General features: G+C 30.1%; 1 protein-coding gene across 1 annotated transcript in view; it reads left to right on the top strand.

Annotated features, from left to right (window-relative positions):
• Positions 1-13,030: 13,030 nt before the first annotated feature.
• LOC111679722 (potassium channel subfamily K member 4) overlaps positions 13,031-18,056 on the top strand; it is a 30,015-nt gene continuing 24,989 nt past the window's right edge. The window contains exon 1 of the mRNA XM_023441315.2: positions 13,031-14,012. Within this exon, the coding sequence (XP_023297083.2) occupies positions 13,601-14,012 (412 nt within the window). The 5' untranslated portion in view covers positions 13,031-13,600. The remainder of the gene's footprint in view (positions 14,013-18,056) is intronic.

Raw genomic sequence — 18,056 nt, 5'->3', positions numbered from 1 at the left:
ATAGACTAGACTATAGACTAGACTATAGACTAGACTATAGACTAGACTATAGACTAGACTATAGACTAGACTATAGACTAGACTATAGACTAGACTATAAACTAGTCTTAGACTATATAATTTGCACCAGTGTATTTCTTTCGTAGAACTTTTTATCTGCGATCAATTAGTCAAACTTTCCGACAAATGAGATGTTCTCGATTGGTCTTATCCTAAATGTGTTGTTTCCAATTTTAGTTTAGGTCAAGGACTACAGCCAAATACTTAACTTTATCACAGTAGTATTAGTAACTACGATAATGAAGCTTTAATATCATTTCTTTCAGTGCATGATGAAAATTTTTATTTGAATGATAAACATTAATTTAAGAGGAAAATCTCATACTAATTCTTTTAACGAACTCTGCGAATAAAATAAAAATCTCAGGAAAATTAAAGATAAATACAAATATACAAACATTTGAATGTATGTATGTACGCAATGTCTGTATGTATAAAATCATATGTAGATATATATTTTTCACTTGACACATGAATTACGTTTAAATAAAAGAAAAACACGAACTTGTTTTCACACTTTTTCAAGTTTTCCTCATTGTATTTTGGATGTTTTTTTTTTATTATTTTATTTTAAATAAACAACCATACACTAGAAAATACAAATAAATATAGGGAAAACACAAATAAAATTTTAAAGAAAAAATATCAAAATACACTCGTACGCACATAAGCAAATAATTTATGAGATTTTTCTATTGTTTCATAAATAATCATAATTTAGTATTAATAAATATATTCATTTAGTTTTTCATCTCTTCTCCAATAAAATATTTAAAACCAACAATCATAATTTTTTCTTAAAAAAAGTGAATAAATAAGATGAACGAAAGAAAAGTAAATGTTTAAAAATAACCGATTACAATTTAAGTTTAAAAATATTTTTTAAATATAAAATTTTTTAATATAATTTTTATTGTGAATTTTTGTGAAAAATTGATTTTGTTTAAAACAAGTTCTTGTAAATCATGCCAATTTAAGTGGAACAATATTTGTTAGATTTGGATTATTTGCACAATTTCAACGCACTTTTATGGGTAATTGAGTTGTATGCAAATAGTAGTATTCCACATAATTTGAAAAATTTAAGATTAATGAAAAATATTTCTCCGGTTTTTGCGCATTTTGATTTTCACACACTGAAATGTTAAAAAAATAATTTTGTAACCAATTAAAATAAAAAAATAATATAATAATAAGGACGATATCTGCTGATAAGAGAAAATGTATCACACATATTAGACTGTAAGAGAACTCTAAATCATATGAGAACCAAGCATCTCGAGGACAGTCAGCAATAAAAATTCGAAAGAATATTGAGTGAGATTCAAAATAATTGTCATAATTATGAAATCGAACAGAAAACTTGATATGAAAAATATCAAATCACTATAGACTAGACTATAGACTAGACTATAGACTAGACTATAGACTAGACTATAGACTAGACTATAGCCTAGACTATAGACTAGACTATAGACTAGACTATAGACTAGACTATAGACTAGACTATAGACTAGACTATAGACTAGACTATAGATTAGACTATAGACTAGACTATAGACTAGACTATAGACTAGACTATAGACTAGACTATAGACTAGACTATAGACTAGACTATAGACTAGACTATAGACTAGACTATAGACTAGACTACAGACTAGACTATAGACTAGACTATAGACTAGTCTATAGTATAGTCTATAGTATAGTCTATAGTATAGTCTAGAGTATAGTCTATAGTATAGTCTATAGTATAGTCTATAGTATAGTCTATAGTATAGTCTATAGTATAGTCTATAGTATAGTCTATAGTATAGTCTATAGTATAGTCTATAGTATAGTCTATAATATAGTCTATAGTATAGTCTATAGTATAGTCTATAGTCTAGTCTATAGTCTAGTCTATAGTCTAGTCTATAGTCTATAGTCTAGTCTAGTCTATAGTCTAGTCTATAGTCTAGTCTAGTCTATAGTCTAGTCTAGACTATAGACTAGTCTATAGTATAGTCTATAGTATAGTCTATAGTATAGTCTATAGTCTAGTCTATAGTATAGTCTATAGTATAGTCTATAGTATAGTCTATAGTATAGTCTATAGTCTAGTCTATAGTATAGTCTATAGTATAGTCTATAGTCTAGTCTATAGTCTAGTCTATAGTCTAGTCTATAGTCTAGTCTATAGTCTAGTCTATAGTCTAGTCTATAGTCTAGTCTATAGTCTAGTCTATAGTCTAGTCTATAGTCTAGTCTATAGTCTAGTCTATAGTCTAGTCTATAGTCTAGTCTATAGTCTAGTCTATAGTCTAGTCTATAGTCTAGTCTATAGTCTAGTCTATAGTCTAGTCTATAGTCTAGTCTATAGTCTAGTCTATAGTCTAGTCTATAGTCTAGTCTATAGTCTAGTCTATAGTCTAGTCTATAGTCTAGTCTATAGTCTATAGTCTATAGTCTAGTCTATAGTCTAGTCTATAGTCTAGTCTATTCTAGTCTATAGTCTAGTCTAAAGTCTAGTCTATAGTCTAGTCTATAGTCTAGTCTATAGTCTAGTCTATAGTCTAGTCTATATTCTAGTCTATATCTAGTCTATAGTCTAGTCTATAGTCTAGTCTATAGTCTAGTCTATAGTCTAGTCTATAGTCTATAGTCTATATCTAGTCTATAGTCTAGTCTATAGTCTAGTCTATAGTCTAGTCTATAGTCTAGTCTATAGTCTAGTCTATAGTCTAGTCTATAGTCTAGTCTATAGTCTAGTCTATAGTCTAGTCTATAGTCTAGTCTATAGTCTAGTCTATATTCTAGTCTATAGTCTAGTCTATACTAGTCTATAGTTATAGTCTATAGTCTAGTCTATAGTCTAGTCTATAGTCTAGTCTATAGTCCTAGTCTATAGTCTAGTCTATAGTCTAGTCTATAGTCTAGTCTATAGTCTAGTCTATAGTCTAGTCTATAGTCTAGTCTATAGTCTAGTCTATAGTCTAGTCTATAGTCTAGTCTATAGTCTAGTCTATAGTCTAGTCTATAGTCGTCTAGTCTATAAGTAGTCTAGTCTATAGTCTAGTCTATAGTCTAGTCTATAGTCTAGTCTATAGTCTAGTCTATAGTCTAGTCTATAGTCTAGTCTATAGTCTAGTCTATAGTCTAGTCTATAGTCTCTAGTCTATAGTCTAGTCTATAGTCTAGTCTATAGTCTAGTCTATAGTCTAGTCTATAGTCTAGTCTATAGTCTAGTCTATAGTCTAGTCTATAGTCTAGTCTATAGTCTAGTCTATAGTCTAGTCTATAGTCTAGTCTAGTCTGTCTAGTCTATAGTCTAGTCTATAGTCTAGTCTAGTCTATCTAGTCTAGTCTATAGTCTAGTCTATAGTCTAGTCTATACTAGTCTATAGTCTATATAGTCTAGTCTATAGTCTAGTCTATAGTCTAGTCTATAGTCTAGTCTATAGTCTAGTCTATAGTCTAGTCTATAGTCTAGTCTATAGTCTAGTCTATAGTCTAGTCTATAGTCTAGTCTATAGTCTAGTCTATAGTCTAGTCTATAGTCTAGTCTATAGTCTAGTCTATAGTCTAGTCTATATAGTCTAGTCTATAGTCTAGTCTATAGTCTAGTCTATAGTCTAGTCTATAGTCTAGTCTATAGTCTAGTCTATAGTCTAGTCTATAGTCTAGTCTATAGTCTAGTCTATAGTCTAGTCTATAGTCTAGTCTATAGTCTAGTCTATAGTCTAGTCTATAGTCTAGTGTCTATAGTCTATAGTCTAGTCTATAGTCTCTAGTCTATCTAGTCTATAGTAGTCTAGTCTAGTCTATAGTCTAGTCTATAGTCTAGTCTATAGTCTAGTCTATAGTCTAGTCTATAGTCTAGTCTATAGTCTAGTCTATAGTCTAGTCTATAGTCTAGTCTATAGTCTAGTCTAATAGTCTAGTCTATAGTCTAGTCTATAGTCTAGTCTATAGTCTAGTCTATAGTCTAGTCTATAGTCTAGTCTATAGTCTAGTCTATAGTCTAGTATAGTCTAGTAGTCTATAGTCTAGTCTATAGTCTAGTCTATAGTCTAGTCTATAGTCTAGTCTATAGTCTAGTCTATAGTCTAGTCTATAGTCTAGTCTATAGTCTAGTCTATAGTCTAGTCTATAGTCTAGTCTATAGTCTAGTCTATAGTCTAGTCTATAGTCTAGTCTATAGTCTATCTAGTATAGTAGTCTAGTCTATAGTCTAGTCTATAGTCTAGTCTATAGTCTAGTCTATAGTCTAGTCTATAGTCTAGTCCTAGTAAGTAGTCTAGTCTATAGTCTAGTCTATAGTCTAGTCTATAGTCTTTAGTCTATAGTCTAGTCTATAGTCTAGTCTATAGTCTAGTCTATAGTCTAGTCTATAAGTCTAGTCTATAGTCTAGTCTATAGTCTAGTCTATAGTTTAGTCTATAGTCTAGTCTATAGTCTAGTCATAGTTATAGTCTAGTGTCTATAGTCTAGTCTATAGTCTAGTCTATAGTCTAGTCTATAAGTCTAGTCTATCTATAGTCTAGTCTATAGTCTAGTCTATTCGTCTAGTCTATAGTCTAGTCTATAGTCTAGTCTATAGTCTAGTCTATAGTCTAGTCTATAGTCTAGTCTATAGTCTAGTCTATAGTCTAGTCTATAGTCTAGTCTATAGTCTAGTCTATAGTCTAGTCTATAGTCTAGTCTATAGTCTAGTCTATAGTCTAGTCTAGTCTATAGTCTAGTCTATAGTCTAGTCTATAGTCTAGTCTATAGTCTAGTCTATAGTCTCTAGTCTATAGTCTAGTCTATAGTCTAGTCTATAGTCTAGTCTATAGTCTAGTCTATAGTCTAGTCTATAGTCTAGTCTATAGTCTAGTCTATAGTCTAGTCTATAGTCTAGTCTATAGTCTAGTCTATAGTCTAGTCTATAGTCTAGTCTATAGTCTAGTCTATAGTCTAGTCTATAGTCTAGTCTATAGTCTAGTCTATAGTCTAGTCTATAGTCTAGTCTATAGTCTAGTCTATAGTCTAGTCTATAGTCTAGTCTATAGTCTAGTCTATAGTCTAGTCTATAGTCTAGTCTATAGTCTAGTCTATAGTCTAGTCTATAGTCTAGTCTATAGTCTAGTCTATAGTCTAGTCTATAGTCTAGTCTATAGTCTAGTCTATAGTCTAGTCTATAGTCTAGTCTATAGTCTAGTCTATAGTCTAGTCTATAGTCTAGTCTATAGTCTTGTCTATAGTCTTGTCTATAGTCTAGTCTATAAGTAGTCTAGTCTATAGTCTAGTCTATAGTCTAGTCTATAGTCTAGTCTATAGTCTAGTCTGTAGTCTAGTCTATAGTCTAGTCTGTAGTCTAGTCTATAGTCAACTACATGTACAAATTTCTACTGGACACGTAACCAAATTGTCCAAATAGTCTATCCCATTTACTAGTCTTCAGTCTAGCCTATTTACTAATCTATAGTCTAGTCAATAGTATAGACTTTACTCTAGTCTATAGGCTAGTTTCTTTGATGCCCCTGCATCTGGTGCTAAAATTAGTTAGAAAATCTTAAATATTGAAAGAGTGTCTGTGAAAGTGTCCGGCTCAGTTGACTAATTTTGTAATTTTTAAAAACCAAACTACTGATATAACTGCTTCTTTGTAAGCAAGCGTGGTATATAATTGCCTCCTACTTCTATAGTTTTTTGTAAATAATATAAAATAAATTTAATAAAAACTTTTTATAATTATTTAAATGACAGTTTTATTTAATTTCCACTTAATAACATAATTAATAATTAAATAATTAACATTTCACAAAATCTGATCTCCCTAATATGTTCCACTTAAATGGCATTTAAAATAAAATTGGCAATGGACGTGTCAAACTAAAATAAATCATAAAAAATCATATTTAATCCAAAAATTGCTATAAAAGTGTTAAATGAAATATATCTGTCGTCGTATATGTATGAATATCTAAAATTCCGAATAAATGACAATACATTTGTTTACACATTTATAAATGTTGGAATTATTATTATTTTTTTCCAATTCAAGATCATATTTTAATTAAGAGAAAATAAAAACAAAGTCAACGGTAATTAAAATATTTTTGCAAAAATGTCTAGAGGTTGTTGATGTCGTCAAACTATTGCAAAAATGATAAAATTAAGAAAATCTAAATTTTGTAAAAATTTTAAACAAAATTTAAATTATCATTCAATAGTATAATGTAAGCAATTGAAAAAGTTAAATATTTATTTCTGTCTAATTTGGTCCATATGTGTATACAGTTGTTGTTTATCTTTTTTCAATATATTCACATAATATTTTTCAACAAATCTGTCAAAATATTTCGATAATTTTTCACTTAAACAAAAAAGTTTTTAATAGAGAAACTAAAAAATGATTTAGTTTCGTTTGACTAGACATTTAATTCTGTAGAAAATGACTCAAAAGTTTAACTTTTCGTAAAAGATTTAGTCACTATTGTTTCAGTGGAATATGTATGTATTTATAATGACGACAGCAATATTTTTTAAAATGATTTTTATTAGGCTCTATTATCTCGTTCAGTTGTCACTTAATTATTCAAAATAAAAATTTCAAACAAAAATCTTAAGTTAATAAGGAAAAAAATCGCCTTATCCTATGATTTATGGTGTTTGTTATAAGATATATTTGTGTCATTGTTAAAAACCGTTAACATTTTAAACTATAGTATTTGGACTAGAGTTGACTAGACTATAGATCAGACTACAGACTAGACTATAGACTGGACAATTAGCTAGACTAAAGACAAAACTACAGACTGGCTATAGTTTACACTATAGACTGGACAATAGTCTGGACTATAAACTAAACTATAGATAAGACTATGTACTAGAATATAGACTAGACTATAGACCAGACCATAGTCTACACTATAGACTAGACTATAGACTAGGATATAGATTACACTATAGACTAGACTACTGACTAGACTATAGACTAGACAATAGACCAGACTATAGACTAGACCATAGACCAAACTATAGACTAGACTATAGACTAGACTATGGACAAGACTATAGATTAGACTAGACTATAGACTAGACTATAGACTAGACTATAGACTAGACTATAGACTAGACTATAGACTAGACTATAGACTAGACTATAGACTAAACTATAGACTAGACTATAGACTAGACTATAGACTAGACTATAGACTAGACTATAGACTAGACTATACACTAGACTATAGACTAGACTATAGACTATACTATAGACTAGACTATAGATTATACTATAGACTAGACTAAACTATACTATAGACTAGACTATAGACTTGACTATAAACTAGACTATAGACTAGACTAGAATATAAACCAGACCACTTTATAGACTAGAATATAGACCAGACCACTTTATAGACTAGAATATAGACCAGACTACTTTATAGACTAGACTATTGATTATTCTATGGACTATACTATAGACTAGATTATAAACTAGACTATGCTGTAGTTTAGATTTTAGACTGGACTATAGACTAGACCATATAGACTGTAAACTAGACTACAGACTATACTGTACAGTGGACTGTCATAATGTCCATGGATGTCATGACACGCTTAATTGAGTCATAATGACATGAAATCCATTAATTTAAAAGAATCCATTTGTAAAAAACTTAAATACCAGAGAAGTTAAAAACCTTGTGCCCGGCAGAATTCCGGCTATCCAGAATACTTTTTTTTAATGAATCCAAAGAATTGTCATAACGTTCATGGACAGCATGACACTTTGTCAATATGCCACGCTACCTACTATAGACTAGACTATACATTATACTGGACTATTTTTTGTGTCTTTCAAACTCATTTGTTTTGAATTCCATTATAAGGCAATCTTTTTCAAATTTGGTAGAAAGATTTTAGATCTAATATTTTCTGAAACGATCCTTATAAAATTTTATACAGAGAGTTATGTGTGCGCATTTAACTAGCCGGTGTCAAATTTCATTACTATACTGCTATTATTAGTTAATTATGTTTTAGATAGTTTAGCTAGTTATGTTTTTTGAAGTCATTTTCTGAAAGGAGCCTTTAACCCTTTTGAAAAAGTTAATGGAGAAAGGGTAAGTTAAGGGCTGATGACCGATTTATATCACAGTATATATAATCAGCGTAAAAAACAATCTTGTGTCAAATTTTGGTGAGTATAAAAATACCAAAAATGTACAGTGTTTTTACAGATAAAAGTACTTAAGAAATGATTTTTTCATATCTGACCTACATCGTCTTATTGATGTGAAAAGTTAGACGGAGTGATTACGTGTGTGAAATGCAAATCAATTAGACTTTATAGTATTTTCAGTTACAGAGATGTCGGTTTTTATCATCTATGAATAAATACATTATTTTCTTTCAATTACATCAAAATTGTAATTTAGGTCCTTGATTTTTTCAAATTATTTATTTTAATACATATGTCAAAATTCATAACTATTTATGATTTATATACATACATATATACGTACATATATGTATATCGGTGCTAAATTTTTCTCAATAGTTTTGTTTCTAAGCTCTACAAATTAAAAATGAAAAAAACATAATTTCAAAATTCGCCTAAACGGTTCATAAAAATTATGATTTATTTCACTGATAACAACAAATGTTTTCTGTTTCGTGTTTTTACCTATAGAAAAAATAATAAAATTAGAAAAAACATATTTCTTCGAAACTTTTTGACAGTAATTAATGGTCAGTAACTAAGAAGAAATCCCAAAGGGGATCGATATAAATGTTTTCATTTGTATTTAAAATTGAAATCACTAAAAAACTGAATCATTTCAAATATTTCAAACAAAAATTTTCGAATTGATTCAAAAGTTAACGTACGTAAATGTATAAACAATTTAAATTTAAAACAAAACCGATTTTAAAGATTGTTTAAATATATTTGGATGTGTTTAAGTTTAAACAAATTTAAAAAATATATAAATATTTAAATTTTAAAAGGAAAATGCGTTTTAAATGGTTAATGGTAGATCACAATAATACCGATTTGAACAGGTGGAATTCAGGGAATTATTTTAGATTGTTGTTGTAAGTTTAATATATATTTTTAATTTGTATGTCATTTTCCAAACATATCAGTTTTTATTTATATTTGTTTGATCATTGTCCACTTTTTCCTAACTTATTTCTTTTCAAACAGCTGTGCTATTCGTATTGGACATCTGTTGAGTATAAAACAGCCAGATTTTTTTTTTACAAAATAAAATATCAAAAAAACACAAAATTTAAATTATTACTTTTATTATAGAAAAATCATAAAAAATGCTCTTGAACAGCTGAGTTAAAAAGTGAAAAACTCTATAAAAAAATTTTCACGAAAAGCTAATAATTTATCTGCTTTTGTGTTATAAATACAAAAAAAGTATTCTGTATAGCAACTAAATAATTTTAACTATCGATATCGTAAAGTAACAACAAATATCGGTTTTATTAAGGATTTTTTAATAACGAAAGTGAATTTACGAATAAGAGTTCTTTTTTTTCGAGCATGCCGAATCCTATTTACCCACCATCAAATCATTACCGAAAAGGATTGCAATGAATTTATGGGTGAGATAATCTCATAAGGCCTCTTGGAATAATGAAACATTGGGTAGAACCACAAAGATCCTATGGGGTGACCCTGATGAGAGCAAGACGAAAATTCTCCTCAAAATGAGCAAGTCTGAAGTTAGTATGATGGTTCGTATTCTGAGTGGACACTCCGGATTTCGAGTACATCTATGTAAAATTTGACGTGCGGATTCAGACGTATGTAGAGCATGTGAAGAGGTCAGTGAAACTCTGGAGTACTTTCTTTGCCACTGCAAGGCATTCATCGAAGTCAGATCCAAGCTTCTTGGAAATGATGTTATTTCGGCAATAACATTCATGACTAACACAGATTGGATGATTCTTAGGAATTACGTTCAGGAAACTGAGTTTCTGAGCGCACAGCAGAACCGATAGTGGCCTAGGTGTATTTCTTTGGATTTTATGTAGTGTACATATTCCTACCTAACCTTAAATAAATTTTGATATTTTCAAATCAATGTTTATGTTATTATCGAATCAAGAAAATGTATTTCTCAGAATAATAGTAATAAGCTTTAAAGTAATTTTCTGATGGTCACCTTATATGGGGGGAGAGATCAATTAAAGGGCCTATCATCAGAAAAGTTGGTACAAAGATTTTGGTTCATACAAAACTTGTTTGCATCGCAGACATCGCTTTACTCGCATTTCTGAGACAGTAAGGAGCATTAGTTTATGAAGGGAACCTTATATGAAAGATAGGATCAATTATGGAGCGATCCTCACAAAATATGGTTTAGAGATTTTAGTTCATTTTAGACTTGTTTATATTGAATTCTTTACATTTTTAAACTAGTTACTTCTTAAGTGTGGTCCATATTGTGATTTGAACAAAAATGTATATACTTTTGAGCGTCGATGTGCTACAAACGGAATGATCAAATCAATATGAGGTTAGTATGGTAATACGTATCTGAGTGGACACAGGATTACTGGCACAGCTTTAAGCTGAAGGTCCACACCACGCGTTCTACGCTTTCTCGCATTCTATGCGTCTGTTAAAAAAGTAGAATCAATGTGTCTATGTGTTGAATGCCTTGTGGCATAGAATGCTTAAAGGCGCACGAACAAGTCAGCTGATGTAGACATTTTATATTCCTTATATAATGCGTATTCGCCAATTTTTTTTTAAATAAAACAAAAAAAAAATTACGTTTAAAAAGCGATGCCTGTAACTTGAAGCGTAGAACACATGGTAGGTAATTTTCTAATCGATCCCTTACTGTCAACTAATTATTTGTTAAAAATGTCAGAAAAGGTCCATTATAAGTCCACACTAACGCTGATAAAGACAATAAAATATCAACTATAAGTATCATAATCCAATGGAATTGGATTATGATTAAGTTTACGTGGGTTGCTCTCTAGTTACCAAGTTCACTTGTGATATCCTTAGAATTGCTATTCCCTTATGGTGAGAGAGTTCTTTCACTCCCTAATTTCATTGGCTACTTGGTTCTTGAGGAAATCTAGCCAGGTGTTTCTAATAAACTAGTGACACATCTCTGAAAATGTCCAGAAAATTAAAAAAAGAACTCTACCAAGATAGAGAAGTCTGCGCTTTTGTAAGGCTTTTACCGATTCCACTTTTTCTTCATCCAAACAGTAGCTATAATTTGTGTAGCCTATACATTCCATCAAATGTCCAATCATACTGTCCCCAGTAATTATAGTTCTAGTCCTATCCAGATTTGGGACCAGATCAATCTCGATATTCTACAAGTGGTAATATTTGACCACCTGTGTTCGGTCTCGCATAAAGCCCAATCTATCCATTTTGATAGGGTCACCAAGTGGAGTGTGAATATGCCATTGCGCAAGAGCTAAGTCAGGCAGACAGACGGACATGACTTAATCGACTCCGCTATCTATCCAGAATATATATATATATATATATATATATATATATATATATATATATATATATATATATATATATAATATATATTATATATATATATATATATATATATATATATTATATATTATATATATATATATATATATATATATATATATATATATATATATATATATATATATATTCTGGATAGATAGCGGAGTCGATTAAGTCATGTCCGTCTGTCTGCCTGACTGGGACCAGATCAATCTCGATATTCTACAAGTGGTAATATTTGACCACCTGTGTTCGGTCTCGCATAAAGCCCAATCTATCCATTTTGATAGGGTCACCAAGTGGAGTGTGAATATGCCATTGCGCAAGAGCTAAGTCAGGCAGACAGACGGACATGACTTAATCGACTCCGCTATCTATCCAGAATATATATATATATATAATATATATATAATATATATATATATATATATATATATATAATATATATATATATATATATATATATATATATATATATATATATATATATATATATATATATATATTATATATATATATATATATATATATATATATATATACTTTATAGGGTCGAAAAATTATATTATAGAAATTACAAACGGAATGACAAACTTATATATACCCTTCTCACGAAGGTGAAGGGTATAATAAGCCACTTTGACTTAGAGAAAATCATAGACTTTTAAATAACATTTAGACAACATTTTATTAAGTTGTCTTGATGCTGTTATAAAGGCACAAAAAGGGCCAAAAATTAACCCTAAATCCCAGATGTTGTTTAACTCTTTAGAAGATATACATTGTTCTCTGGGGTTTGTCGAGTTCTATATTAAATATTAAAACATTTTCCGTTAGATTTTCCCCATAAGTTAAAGACCTTTCTGTGCCAGATTTATTGTTGTTGTAGGGCATTCATTAACCTTCACTGCCTAATTTTTTCATATTAAAATAAAAACAAAATTTATATCTTTATATTTATTTGAAACAAACAACACAGTGGTCATTTTTATATAAATAAATATAAAAATTCTAAATAAATGTGGTCGTTTTTATGTTAAGAACACTTTAAGTACACGCGTACTCGCGCAACCATTAGAATTTGTTTTTATGGAGAACAGCTGATGAAGGGGCAGCAGCATTCACAAAATTGTTTAACAAAACCGACTAAATTTACCACGACTAAACGAAATTGGGGATAAAGCAAGAACAAGATGAAAAAAATCAGCAAACAAAAGAAAAGAAAATCGAAACAAAAACAAAAAACAACTAAAACGTCACTTGTATAAGATTTAGGGAAAAAACTCTTTCTTTCTTGCAAACCTCAATACATTGTCGACATCATCATCGGCAACGGCATCAGCATCATTATCATCATCATCATTGTGTTCCTCATCGTCTCCATCATACAATCAGCATGGATGTCGAGTAAAAGACGCCGCCAGCCAGCAATTTCATTTGGCGAGTGGCGACTTGTTTTAGTATGATTTTTATTTAAGAACGAAACGGTCGGTTTCTATAGTTTATCACCGCCAATAGTAAAATAATTCTTCTAGTCAAAAACGAAAGAAAAAATACTTAAAATTATAGAGTCATTAAAACGGCAAAAAGCGTGAAATATTTTTTATATATAAAGTTTTTTTTTAATTTTTTGAAAATAAAATTAAGTTTTTTATCTTAAAAAAGAGAAAAAAAAAATAATCAAAGTTATGAAATTTTTTTAACGCTGGCGTTAACAAATTGTGATTGCAAATTAAATTTTAAAAGCATAAATAAAATATTATTTAAGAAAAATATTTCTTTAAAATAAAATCACCACAAAAAAAAGAATTAAATTAAGTGCAAAATTTCTTTCAACCAACCATCCGTAAAGTGCAAATTATTTAGTTTATATTAAAATAAATTAAGCATTAACCTTATTAAACTAATTTAAATATAGTTCCTTTTTTATAACAAAAACAAACAAAAAACATATAATAACTAAGAACTAAAGACAACCAACAACTGCAACAAAATTCATTCAAGTGAAAGTAATATTGCAACGACAACAACATGTCACAGTCAACTCCCACACCGCCGCCATCGAGATTTAACAATCGACCTCCACGCATCCATATAAAAAATCTTTACAATAATAATGGATCCGCCATGGGCTCAATGCCACCCTCAGCCCAACCACCCATTACAGCTCAGACATCCAATACCTTAGGACCCGGTTCTGTTACCGGTCAACCGTATTGGCCCCAGTATTCAAATCCCTTTGCTGCAGGCAATTTTATGGCCAGAGGTTTTGATGGTTTTGTTGATTTCACCAAATCCGGCATGAGTTTTGGTGAAAAGTTCACTTATGGTTTATACAATAAGATCAGTAAATGGTCTAAGAAATGGTTTACTCACTTTTTCCTGCTGACCGTAGTGTCACTTTATACTGTCGGTGGTGCTCTTGTATTTCAAGCAATAGAAGGTATGCTAATGAAATTTTAGAATATTTCTAATTATTATCTTTAGAAAGATAATATTGGGGTTATTATGATTATCAGATTTCCAATAGCAAAAGTTTCATAGGTCCATATTTTGGGAACATTTTCTATTCTTTTAAATAAATAAGAAAGTATAATCGGTTGTGGTATTCGGTACGTTGTGGTTATTGTTCTAGTCTGGTAGATCGGAGATTGTGGATTCGATTCCCACCCAAGGCACTGATTAAGAAAAGCTCGATAAAGGTATAGGAGTATTTTATTGGATTTAATGTTTATACATACTCCTTTCAAACTAACTAAATTTAATCTGGCTTAATCGATCATTTACGAAGTCCAACGAGTTTTTAACTCAGAGGTCAAAGTATCCTGAAGAAGTTGTGTCCGATGTTAAGACATTATTTCAAACTCGACGGAATTGACTTTTAGATGTCCTATATTATTTTATAAATAAAGTTATCTAGGCGATGTTATAATTTCCTAAAAAGGACCTAACATGGCGGAAATTCAAACTTCAGAACACGATATCTCCAAAACCAGATGAGATGGAGTAAAAAATTTTTCAGAAAAGAATAACTTAGTCAAAGTTTTTAAACAAAGTGTATTTAGTTAGTTAGTTAGTTAGTTAGTTAGTTAGTTAGTTAGTTAGTTAGTTAGTTAGTTAGTTTGTTAGTTAGTTGTTAGTTAGTTAGTTAGTTAGTTAGTTAGTTAGTTAGCCAAATAGTGTTCTTCCATTTGCACACAGAAGTTCAATATTTAGGAACAAAACTCAAAATTGGAACTTTATGGTATCCAGTACGATCAATAGAGTCCCTAGGGCATTATATATATGCCTTTCAAAGACATTTTGGTAATACATGAGATTAAAACCGAAATGCACTCTTAATATCATAAAAAAGCCCTGATTGCTCATCTGGTGGTGGAAAAAGGAATAGGACACTCGGGCTTCTTCGGGCAAATTTTATCGCTTATTTTGCTTCTCTTTTACGAGGGCCATAATGAAGAACATGTTCTACATTTGCACATGGATCCGTTCTTCGCACACCACTTTTGGATATTCATATTCATCGGCGATTCGCCTACCGAAAATCGCCAGTATAAGAACAGGTGACATGAAAGGGTATATATTAAAATTATTTATCATCGACTCATATATCTGCGTCCATGATTGTGGGTTACCAACATTGGTTTTTGATCTAGTTAGTTTATTTCTTCGCTCCTGGTTTATGTAAATTCATTTTACAAAATACATAATTCGCGAATTCTTTCGATTACGTTCCATAATAGGTCCAAGTTTGGTAATTCATTCGAAATAGATCAATCCTTAAGGGCTTCAGTTCATCTATAGGGTGAACTGCCAAAAATTGCTTCAATTCATGATATTATTTATCATGTATGATGGTTTTCTGTACTTTTTTATTGTTTTTGTATTCAGAATATAAAATCGAAATAAAAAATCCATTGATATTTTGCAATTTGCCGTATATACATTTTCGATAATTAATTTTAAAAAATCTATACCTAATTATTAAGTTAACAAAGTTATTGATTAACTAATTATTTTAGTTAATACGATTTACAAGTAAATCGTTTTAAATGATCAATTTGAAAATATATTACTATTTAATTTATTATACATAAAATATAACGATTAAAAAGATTAATTTCAAAATAAACAATTTTTGAATGGAAAAATCTAATGAATGAAAATTGTATACATATATAAATTTCACAACTACATAAGAAGCTTACGTTGTAGTAAAAGAAATAAAATAATTGTTGATCATAATCATCATGTATGTATATGTTGATTATGTCTAATTAAAAAACAATATCGTATAAAAAATTAGAAATGGAAGTAAAATAAAAACAAACAAATAAACAAACACAAAACGTATAAAATAATAAATATGGAAAAGAATAAATCTAAATAGTTTAACATAAAACATAAGGAGTGTGGGAACTAATTTTAATTTTACATACATATGTACATATGTATGTATGTTTACTTGTATATGTTTTCAAAATGATTTGCAGACGATTTTTTGTTTTATACATAAATGTTGTCATAATGCCAAAAGGATTTAGCATCAACAGGTACAAGTGTATTATTCGGTTACAACGAAGTCTCCGAATTTTATATACCCCTCATCCAAGACACCTGACATGAGGAAGATTAAGGAACATCTCTGTTATAATCATAATTTTTATTGCCAGATACATATTCAATTAGGAAATAATATTGCACTGATGAGAAAAAAGTACCAAAAAAAGGGCAGAACCGGAAATTTCTATGTATTCAAACTCATTGAGGCGATTATATAAAATTTTAAGAAAAAACTGTTAGTTTACTCTTACAAGATAAGATTTCGGGTACTAATGCCTATATAGGACTAAATTCTTGTAAATAGTTTGGTACTTTTTGGAAACATAATTGTTCTAATTGAGCCCTGGTTCTGCCCTGGTTGAATAATAATTATAAGAGGGATTTTTTTCTTACCTTTTCATCTCTACTTGTCCATAATATTGAACTTGGAAATATATATTTTATTACATAGGATTCATAACATATAAGAATCTATAAGAGAGACTCGTAAGTACTATTTCATTCTTTAAATGGTACTTTTTATACCCTACACCACTTTAGTGGAGAGGGTATATTGGGTTTGTGCTGATATATGTACTGGCTCTATAACCACCTTAAGTATACCAATCGGCTCAGAAAACTTTGCAATCAATCTACAGGTCAAAATTTTCAAGATAATTTGATGAAATTTAATACAAACGTTTCAAAGAACAAAATTTGTTCAAAATGGTTAAAAGCGGTTTATTATTGTACGGGCGCTAGGTAGCCCTATACAACCGTACCCCCAAATTGGGGTTTTGCGCCCATAATTATGTTAAATGTTCTATTATCTGTATCAAAATCGGCTTAACATAGTTTTGTGCAAGTCTTATTATTACCGATGATTTTTACAATGATTAAGCCTTATTTGACCCTAGGTTAGGTATCGAGTATCGCTTTACTTGGGTCCAATTAGGTCCCTTTGTAATGTCTGAAAAGAAATTAAAATGCGGAAAGAGAAAAAAGCGATAGAAACAGCAATGATAGTATTAAGAAATAAAGAATAAACTGAAATATACAGAGTTGATATCGAAAGCCTATATAGAAGAGAAAACATAGTGTGTGTTTAATTACAAACCCATTTCGACAATCTTAAAAATGCAAGAATACGTTCAGGTTGAACAGTTGATAGATCAGAAAAGTATGCCGAACCTATTTCCTGATAAGGAATCGATTTAAGGGCCTGGCATTACAAAGAATTGTTTCCTATTCTTCATCATTTTGACAACTCCTACAGATATCATTGTATGGAGGACCAATGCGTCTTACATGGAATGACCAGTACGAACTCAGAATAGAGTGCTCAGATGATTTCTGCTAAGAACTAATATGTAGATCCATATAGGGCCATATCATCTTAGCAATCGAGCAAGTTTGTTCTCGAGACCAACGGTTTTTAGTCCAGCCTATATACTATACTATAATAAAGACTATAGTATAGTCCAGACTTTACTATAGTCTTGATTATAGACTATAATATTGGCCAGACTATCATATTGTCTAGACTAATGACTAGACTATACTCCTGACTAGAGTCTATACTATAGTCCAAACTATAGACTTTGATATTGTCCAGGCTGTCCTATGTCCAGACTAATGACTATATTATAGTCCTGACTAGAGACCATACTATAATTCAGTCTATAGACTATAATATAGTCCAGACTATAGACTATACTATAGTCCAGACTATACTATAGACAATGATATAGTCTTGACTATCCTATTACCCAGACTATAGACAATGATATTATAGTCTTGACTATCCTACAGCCCAGACTATATACTATAGTCTAGACTATAGACTAAAATATAGTCCAGACTATAGGCTATATTTTAGTTTAGTTCAAACTATACTGCTTAGTCTGAACTATACTATAGTTCAGACTAAACTATAGTACAGAAT

The sequence above is a fragment of the Lucilia cuprina genome, chromosome 6 (genome assembly GCF_022045245.1).
Source record: "Lucilia cuprina isolate Lc7/37 chromosome 6, ASM2204524v1, whole genome shotgun sequence".
Classification (NCBI taxonomy): Eukaryota; Metazoa; Arthropoda; class Insecta; order Diptera; family Calliphoridae; genus Lucilia; species Lucilia cuprina.
Note: the sequence above shows the minus strand (reverse complement) of the source record. Positions and strands in the feature narration are given on the sequence as shown.